Source organism: Humulus lupulus, chromosome 1 (assembly GCF_963169125.1).
Source record: "Humulus lupulus chromosome 1, drHumLupu1.1, whole genome shotgun sequence".
Taxonomy (NCBI): Eukaryota; Viridiplantae; Streptophyta; class Magnoliopsida; order Rosales; family Cannabaceae; genus Humulus; species Humulus lupulus.
The window spans coordinates 5,355,915-5,365,761 of NC_084793.1; the positions used below are offsets into that span (position 1 = coordinate 5,355,915).

A 9,847-nucleotide genomic window follows, 5' to 3' on the forward strand; every position below is an offset into this window, starting at 1 on the left:
TCCTTGGCTCAAGGTGATATATGCATGGCTCTCCTCGGACCAAGGTCATGCATGCTTGGCTCTCCTCGGACCAAGGTGGTCCGAGCCAACTTCCTTGGCCTCTCACCTCGGATAGGTCCGAGGCAATCTTCTTGGCTTCTTACCTCGGATAACTTCGAGCCAACCTCCTCCAACTAAGGTCCGATCGGACCTTGTGTGGCCTTCTCCTCGGACCAAGGTGGTCCGAGCCAATCTCCTCTTACCTTCTCCTCGGACCAAGGTGGTCCGAGCCACTCTCCTTGGCATCTCACCTCGGACAAGTCCGAGGCAACTTCCTTTGGCATTTCCAACTAAGGTCCGATCGGACTGTGTGTGGCCTTTCCTTGGCCAAAATCTAAGTCCATCTCTTGGCATGCACGGGACTTCCCCTCGGACTTGGTCCTAGCCAACCATCTTGGAGGCTCACCTCGGACATGTTCGAGCCAAACTTCTTGAAAGCTTACCTCGGATAGGTCCGAGCCAACCACCTAGGAAGCTTACCTCGGACACGTCCAAGCCAAACACTTGGACCGCGTTCGGACACGTCCAAGCCAAACACGAATGCCACCGCTCGGACCGCGCGGCACGCCTCTCCTCGGGTGTGCTACGTCCGAACGGTCTCTTGGGGGGACTTGGCGCTGGGCTCACACGGAGGCAGTTTCCTTGGTTTCCCACGGCTGCTAAACGTCTCCTCGGTCGCACATTCTAGGGTGCATAGGCATCCGATCGGATGCACTTAGTCCTTGGCTTAGAATCCACCATGTGGTCCGATAGGACCACAACCACTCTCCTAGGTTCGGCCTTCTTCAATTCCTTTTAAATGCATACCCAGCCCTTTGGCATGCACACATAGGGAATCTAGCCTCATAGGAAAACCCCAAAATTTTCCATTTATATAGATTTTAGTGATCTTAAATACTTCAAGTACTTTTTAGGCACTAAGATTATTTTTTCCCTTGTGTGCTATATTTTTATAACTTAGACAAACTTTTCTAAGTATAAAAATAAATTTTATTCTTGGTGAATTTTTTCTGTATGGTTACTCACCTCCCCATGTTTTATTCATTTTTGTAGATGAATCGCTCTGACTATAGGGGAGGTGACAACCATACGGACTCCGATACATCCATCCCGCAATCAATCGAGACTCCTCTAAATAGCGATTCCTCACCAAACTCGTCCACCGGTTGTACTCCAGAGGTCCGCCTTCGCCGCTTCAAGCAGATCCTCCCTCGCTCAGCTTTGTATCTCCTCCACGAGGAACAGTTCCTTCAACAAGTTTCTCAGTCGACGATGAGGGTGAAACAATCCAACAGACTTCCTCAGGAACATGATCCACAGGTTGCCCGCAGGGCGGTGCAGAAGGTGGTAAAGTGCAGTCACGCTCGCACTGCCACAACTTCAGAAAAACCTTCTCAGAAATTTGCTACCGCGATCCAGGACTTGGCTGTTCAGAGGCCACGTAAGGAGGGAGAAGAAGAACCTTCCTGGTTCATTGCCGAAGCTTCAAAGCTTAATCCCGCGTTGTTCCAAAAACACATTGAAGCTTGAGCGAGGCAAACGTGATATGTCCGGGCTCTCATCAAAGAGCCAATAGGCCTGGTGGAACATACTGCGCCTAGTCCAGGCACCATGTGCACGCCGGAGCGACACTTCCGCTACACCCCTATTTCCGGTCTGTAGAGGATTACTTCAGTGTCTCCCCATTCCAAATCGCACCGAATGGGACCCAGGCACTCTCTGCGTTGTACATCCTGCATGGTTGGGATGAGCCCACCCTTCATGAGGTGCACTACTTATTTGACCTTAGGACCAATCCCTCTCACAACAACACGGGTTTCTTCCACTTCTACCATAGGCATAGGGGGATTACATACCTCAATGGTATCTCTCACAAATCGAACCCCGAGAAGTATCACAAAGAATACTTCCTTACATCGGACATTGAGGCCAACAACTTGGCCTTTACACGTGCGGGTCCATTCGGGCGACCATTGCCTACTAAGGGGATGTTTGAGCGGGCCGAGAAGTTGGCTAGCATGAGTCTTAGGGAGAAGGATGTGAAAAAATTGGTCACTTTGGACCTCCTTCAGATGGTGGGTCTGGTGCCGTGTGACCAAGATATGATGGTGGAAAGTACCACCGGGGAGAACAACACGACTGATCAGTCCAACGCGGGCACGAAGCTAGTGACTGATCAGCTTTCTCCTGGACCTTCTCCGCTCTCTCGTAGACCTGGTGACCTTGTCATTAGGGAGCCCGAACCTCAGCGCAGATCTGCCATTCCCGCTCAGCCCGGGAAAGGAAAGGCAATCCAGGTTGAGGGGGAACTTAGCTCATCCTCGGACGACGAGGATGAGTTCCTCGATCAGATCCTCAACGCAGGTAACATATGTCTAGTGAACATAGGAATATTTTTGATAATTTGGTGATTCGAGAGTAACAAAATTGTAGTATATACTCATGCACATTTTATTATGTTTATATCTCTAACAACTTTGTGTTTTCCTCTTTTGCAGATCCAGACATGTTCAGACAGTGCGTTGCTTCTGCTCCAAAAGAGGAAAATTGGTGATGGAAGTGGCTCCATGCCCCCGAGGAAGATTCCGAAGGTAGTACCGCCCAGTCAAGGGAGACAACTTGAGGGACCGATTACACTCCCGCCACTGACTCCCTCTTCGCTTCCTCCCTCTGCGAGCTTAACTCCTACCCGCCTGGGTAGCTCGAGTGAGGTCCTTCATGCTGCTAGTGACCTAGGAAAAGGACTTCTTGAGGAGATCGACCATGACCGAGGAATGCCGAAGAAGGCGGGTAGGAGTTAAGCTCGCAGAGGGAGGAAGCGAAGAGGGAGTCAGTGGCGGGAGTGTAGTCGGTCCCTCAAGTTGTCTCCCTTGACTGGGCGATACTACCTTCGGAATCTTCCTCGGGGGCATGGAGCCACTTCCATCACCAATTTTCCTCTTTGGAGCAGAAGCAACGCACTGTCTGAACATGTCTGGATCTGCAAAAGAGGAAAACACAAAGTTGTTAGAGATATAAACATAATAAAATGTGCATGAGTATATACTACAATTTTGTTACTCTCGAATCACCAAATTATCAAAAATATTCCTATGTTCACTAGACATATGTTACCTGCGTTGAGGATCTGATCGAGGAACTCATCCTCGTCGTCCGAGGATGAGCTAAGTTCCCCCTCAACCTGGATAGCCTTTCCTTTCCCGGGCTGAGCGGGAATGGCAGATCTGCGCTGAGGTTCGGGCTCCCTAATGACAAGGTCACCAGGTCTACGAGAGAGCGGAGAAGGTCCAGGAGAAAGCTGATCAGTCACTAGCTCCGTGCCCGCGTTGGACTGATCAGTCGTGTTGTTCTCCCCGGTGGTACTTTCCACCATCATATCTTGGTCACACGGCACCAGACCCACCATTTGAAGGAGGTCCAAAGTGACCAATTTTTTCACATCCTTCTCCCTAAGACTCATGCTAGCCAACTTCTCGGCCCGCTCAAACATCCCCTTAGTAGGCAATGGTCGCCCGAATGGACCCGCACGTGTAAAGGCCAAGTTGTTGGCCTCAATGTCCGATGTAAGGAAGTATTCTTTGTGATACTTCTCGGGGTTCGATTTGTGAGAGATACCATTGAGGTATGTAATCCCCTATGCCTATGGTAGAAGTGGAAGAAACCCGTGTTGTTGTGAGAGGGATTGGTCCTAAGGTCAAATAAGTAGTGCACCTCATGAAGGGTGGGCTCATCCCAACCATGCAGGATGTACAACGCAGAGAGTGCCTGGGTCCCATTCGGTCCGATCTGGAATGAGGAGACACTGAAGTAATCCGCTACAGACCGGAAATAGGGGTGTAGCGGAAGTGTCGCTCCGACGTGCACATGGTGCCTGGACTAGGCGCAGTATGTTCCACCAGGCCTATTGGCTCTTTGATGAGAGCCCGGACATATCACGTTTGCCTCGCTCAAGCTTCAATGTGTTTTTGGAACAACGCGGGATTAAGCTTTGAAGCTTCGGCAATGAACCAGGAAGGTTCTTCTTCTCCCTCCTTACGTGGCCTCTGAACAGCCAAGTCCTGGATCGCGGTAGCAAATTTCTGAGAAGTTTTTTCTGAAGTTGTGGCAGTGCGAGCGTGACTGCGCTTTACCACCTTCTGCACCGCCCTGCGGGCAACCTGTGGATCATGTTCCTGAGGAAGTCTGTTGGATTGTTTCACCCTCATCGTCGACTGAGAAACTTGTTGAAGGAACTGTTCCTCGTGGAGGAGATACAAAGCTGAGCGAGGGAGGATCTACTTGAAGCAGCGAAGGCGGACCTCTGGAGTACAACCGGTGGACGAGTTTGGTGAGGAATCGCTATTTAGAGGAGTCTCGATTGATTGCGGGATGGATGTATCGGAGTCCGTATGGTTGTCACCTCCCCTATAGTCAGAGCGATTCATCTACAAAAATGAATAAAACATGGGGAGGTGAGTAACCATACAGAAAAAATTCACCAAGAATAAAATTTATTTTTATACTTAGAAAAGTTTGTCTAAGTTAAAAAAATATAGCACACAAGGGAAAAAATAATCTTAGTGCCTAAAAAGTACTTGAAGTATTTAAGATCACTAAAATCTATATAAATGGAAAATTTTGGGGTTTTCCTATGAGGCTAGATTCCCTATGTGTGCATGCCAAAGGGCTGGGTATGCGTTTAAAAGGAATTGAAGAAGGTCGAAGCCTAGGAGAGTGGTTGTGGTCCTATCGGACCACATGGTGGATTCTAAGCCAAGGACTAAGTGCATCCGATCGGATGCCTATGCACCCTAGAATGTGCGACCGAGGAGACGTTCAGCAGCCGTGGGAAACCAAGGAAATTGCCTCCGTGCGAGCCCAGCGCCAAGTCCCCCCAAGAGACCGTTCGGACGTAGCACACCCGAGGAGAGGCGTGCCGCGCGGTCCGAGCGGTGGCATTCGAGCGTCCGAGCCCAACGTGTCCGATCGGACATGGGCAGTCAAGAATGGTAAGTGTGGTCCGATCGGACCACATACTTGCCCAGAATTTTCAATGGCCCGATCGGATGTACTTACTCGGCTCGTCCGAGGAGATGCGCGCCTCAAGGTCCGAGCGAGTGAACGCCTAGCACACCTTGCGCCTCCAAGAGTCCTAGCCACCAACAGCCCACCATGTCCGATCGGACATGGGCTCCCAAGGAGGTTAAAATGTGGTCCGATCGGACCACATACTTGCCTAGAATTTTTCTTGGCAAACCATATGAGCAAAGCCCTTAACTATACACTCTTCCTACCTCAAACCCAAACCGAATGGGCAAAGCCCTAAAATCCCTATCTTAGACACACTTCTTCATTTCACACATACAAAAACAAGATCAAAGCATGGAAATGAAAAGTTTTTATTATGTTCTTGAAAACCCATTATACTATCCAAAACCCATACTCATGATTCATGCCAAATTAGCCCATTTTACTTGAAATTCCTATGAAATTAAAGGTAATTTCGGGTTACCCATACCACAAACATCATCAAAACCACAAGCTAACACATTGTACAAGTATTCATAAGAACTTCAAGAACAAGCAAAGCTATAAGAAGTTTCGGCCATGGCATGGGTTCCCTAGAAATATTTTGAAAAATTATAACAATGTAAAGACATGGAAAAGAAGACTTACTCAAGGTTGGAGACCCTTTGGCTTGCTTGAAGAAGGAGAGCTTCCCTTGAAGTTCTTGGAGTTTCGGCAAGAAGAAGAGAAGTCTTGGGGATTTTGGCCAAAAGGGAAAGAAGAAGATGAAAGGTTTTTGGAAAATGTGATTTTTGCTTGTGTGAAGAAAAGTGTGTAAAGTTGGGTTATTTAAAGGGAAAAAGTGGGGTTTATAGTTTATTTTTAGACCCTTGGCATTCCGGAACTATTTTTTCTCTCCACGATCATGGGTAGTATTTTGCAGTGATCGTGGGTCTGCTGCATGGAGTTGAACAGTTATTATTTTTTATAATGACGTCAACTAGAGAAAAAGTTTACTATGTGAATGTATCATATAATAAACTTGGGGGGCAAATGTTATCCCAAAATTTGAAAAGGATGATGTGGCAGTAAAATTGACACGTGGCATGGATTAGTTGGGTGATCTGGCTTAGCAGTAGCCTAGTGCATCAGTGAAAGATTTGGACTGCTTGAGAGATGCCATGGTCAAGCCAAATACACCTGAGGAGAGTACTTGGGCTGAAGGGTGCTTGGCTCGGACCCTTGTCCGAGAAGCCCAAGTGTTTGGTTCAAACTCAAGTCTAAGGAGCTTAAAGGATGGGTTTGGACTTTGGCTCAAGGGACAAAAGCAGCAGGTCCGATCAGACCTTAGTTTGAGGAGCCCCTGAGTACTTGGCTCGGACCTATCCGAGGAGAGCCTCCCAAGTGTTTGGCTCGGACGTGTCCGAGGTAAGCCTCCCAAGTGTTTGGCTCGGACGTGTCCGAGGTAAGCTACCTAGGTGGTTGGCTCGGACCTATCCGAGGTAAGCTTTCAAGAAGTTTGGCTCGAACATGTCCGAGGTGAGCCTCCAAGATGGTTGGCTAGGACCAAGTCCGAGGGGAAGTCCCGTGCATGCCAAGAGATGGACTTAGATTTTGGCCAAGGAAAGGCCACACACAGTCCGATCGGAACTTAGTTGGAAATGCCAAAGGAAGTTGCCTCGGACTTGTCCGAGGTGAGATGCCAAGGAGAGTGGCTCGGACCACCTTGGTCCGAGGAGAAGGCAAGAGGAGATTGGCTCGGACCACCTTGGTCCGAGGAGAAGGCCACACAAGATCCGATCGGACCTTAGTTGGAGGAGGTTGGCTCGAAGTTATCCGAGGTAAGAAGCCAAGAAGATTGCATCGGACCTATCCGAGGTGAGAGGCCAAGGAAGTTGGCTCGGACCACCTTGGTACGAGGAGAGCCAAGCATGCATGACCTTGGTCCGAGGAGAGCCAAGCATGCATGACCTTGGTCCGAGGAGAGCCAAGCATATATCACCTTGAGCCAAGGAAAGCTTGGAGGAGTATATCTGACCAATACTTGCATGTAATCAACATGCATGTGTTTGACCAGGAGACTACGTCGAAATCCCCGGAACGACTTCAGCAAGAATCGGTCTGGGCACCCGGGAATCTCTCATTCCTCACTCAAATTGAGGAATCGGTTGTATTTTAAATATTTCTTGTAATTTAAATATAGTATGAATAATAAAATATCCCTATCTAAAGGGGATATCAGTTGAGGATCCCAAGCCTATAAATAGAGGGTTGATGGGATCGTAAAATGACTTTTTGGCAAATTGAGAATTAATCTGTGTTCTAGAGAGAGAAAGTGTGTTTTTCTTGAGAGAATCCATTTTTTGTATTCTGGAATATTTACACTGAAAAAACTCAGTTGACACTGGTTCATCTGATCTTGAGTGTGAATACAGTAATAAAATCTCTAAGTGGATTAGGCTATTACCGACTATCGGGGCTGAACCACTATAAAATCTCTTGTGTTATTTACTTTCATTGTTAAAACTGTCTGTTGTCGTTTACATTCTCTTGAAAGCTTGTCGTTATTGACGTTCTCACGTCGTTGGCTAAAAACACAGTCAACAATCTTAATGTATAAAAGATGTCAATATGAGATTTTCACTATGCTTGGTAGATGATAGAAAATTTATAAGAGAAAAATAAATCGAAAGCAAAATTTGGAGTTGCTTGATTGCAAAAAATGAAAAGAAAAAACTTCTCTAAAATGGGGAGAAAGTTGAGTAGAAGTCTTTCTTTTTATAAAAAATAAAGTGAAAATTTTCCAAATTAAAACCTATGGCTATTTTCAGCTAGAATAGTCTTTACTTGCATCTGAAGAAAAAAGACCATAATCCACAAACAATTCATAACACAAGAGAGTTCATTCAAAGCCAAAATCTATAAACCTACCACAGTTCAGGTTCCAAGCTTATGTTCATATCACTCCAATAACACAAAAAGGTTCATTTTAGTGTTACCACTCACTAAAAAAATAATGTGAAGAAACAAAAGACATGGATCAAATTCTCATTGAATATAGCTTGAGAGATTAAACTTATTAACAATATCACTAATAAGTACTCAATTCTATTTCATACAAGAAGATTGTCTAACAAAACACATCAAAAACATGAAGACTGAGCAAAATGAAAGAGGATTTAACAAACCTAAGAACCCAACATCTTGTCAATTTTTATTTCATTTTGGCCTCGGTGAATAGAACATGACGATTGACTCGAGGGTCGAATTTCCTAAACTCAAGCTTCTCTACCATTCTAGATGGCTTCTTCTTCACATAGAAGAAACCAGTACCAGCAGCTGATACAAGTCGAATGAATATTGTAGCTTTCTTTTTCTTGTCACCCATCTGAAAACCCACCCCAAAAGAAGAACTTTCAAATCAAAATGCTCTTACCAACAACATTTGAAAAATAGAATCCAATTTATTTTAATGAAATTTACAACTTTGAGTGGTGTCTGGAATAACAATCAGATGAAATAGTACCTGATCTTGGTCTTAAAGATAAGAACTTAGCCTACACAATAAGGTTAACAAAGAACAACAGTGTTAATAAACGACAATAATCTTAAAAACAACAAATACATTAACAAATAAGAACAACAGTGTGATGACTGTGCTCAATCTATAATATTCAAAAAATCATGAAAATTCACATAGAAGAAACCAATCACAGCAGCTGAACAGAGCATAGAAAACCCAAAAAACAAATAGATAAATTGTGATAGCAATGGTCAATACAAAAGAAAACTTTCATCCTTGGTAAAGCTGCAAATCTTTTCTTAGAAAACTCATATTTCAACAGCAAAAAATGGGACTTTGATGACTTTCTTTCATATACACAAACATACATACATAACCCGTCCATTTATCGATCTTATTTATCATATAAACAAAATCAAACTTCCACAAGTAACCATTCAAATACAACATTACACATGAACAAAATAAAATGATCTTATTTATCCATCAAAACTGCCATAATCAAACAATTAAAAAAAATGAACCTGTACTTGGGGTTTAAGTTAACCAAAACGAGAACAAAAAAAAGCAAATATCTGAGAGCGATTCATGGCTACAGCTACAGATGATACATGTATGTATATACATATATAAAAATATATATATATATATATGTATAAATAGAGAGAGATAAGCTGACATTACTGGCGAGTGGCGGAGGATCGACGAAATGAAGTAGAAAGCGGCTGTGGAGCGCATGTAATGGGAAAACCCTTATTCAATCGTTGGGTCTTAACATTTTTTGTTCTTTTTTCTTAGCAGATCCCCAAGTTTTACATATTTCCAATGTAGGTCCTTTTAAAGTCTGTTAATTATTAAAGGTTCTAATCTCTTAGATGTTTTATTTTTTAAACTGATCAAAAACAAATTTATTCTCAAATCCACACTTCAATCACCATAAACAAGGAGGAGAGCTTCCTAATCATTTAGTGTTGAAGCCAACATCTGAATATATAACATAACATATTTCACACACATATATACTACAATTCTCCTATAGGAACTTCACTTTAAGCCTACCGGTGGGGCTCTTAGTGTTCTCGACTCGTTAACAGTTTTCAGCGCGATTTATTTTTATGACCGTGTATATTGTAATTATTTAGAGCATTCTGCAAATTTTTAGAAAATTCCAAATAGTTTACAGTACCGAAAACTAGGTTCAAACATGTTGCTTTCCACACGCATAAAAAAATGTAATCACTCGTGCAACAACATGTTTGAACTTAGTTTAGTTTTTGGTATTGTAAACTATTCGGAATT

General features: G+C 44.3%; 1 protein-coding gene across 2 annotated transcripts; it reads right to left on the bottom strand.

Annotated features, from left to right (window-relative positions):
- Positions 1–8,044: 8,044 nt before the first annotated feature.
- On the bottom strand, positions 8,045–9,353 carry LOC133783473 (uncharacterized). 2 transcript variants are annotated; one of them, XM_062223110.1, is made up of 3 exons: positions 9,233–9,353; positions 8,552–8,582; positions 8,045–8,413 (listed from the first exon to the last, which is right to left on the bottom strand). In XM_062223110.1, exon 3 carries the CDS (start codon positions 8,411–8,413, stop codon positions 8,240–8,242), a length of 174 nt encoding a protein of 57 aa, XP_062079094.1. In that variant the 5' UTR covers positions 8,552–8,582; positions 9,233–9,353; the 3' UTR covers positions 8,045–8,239. The 2 variants fall into 2 exon arrangements, with proteins under 2 accessions (XP_062079094.1, XP_062079102.1); XM_062223118.1 differs by having other exon boundaries at positions 9,228–9,336.
- Between the last annotated feature and the right edge of the window lie 494 nt (positions 9,354–9,847).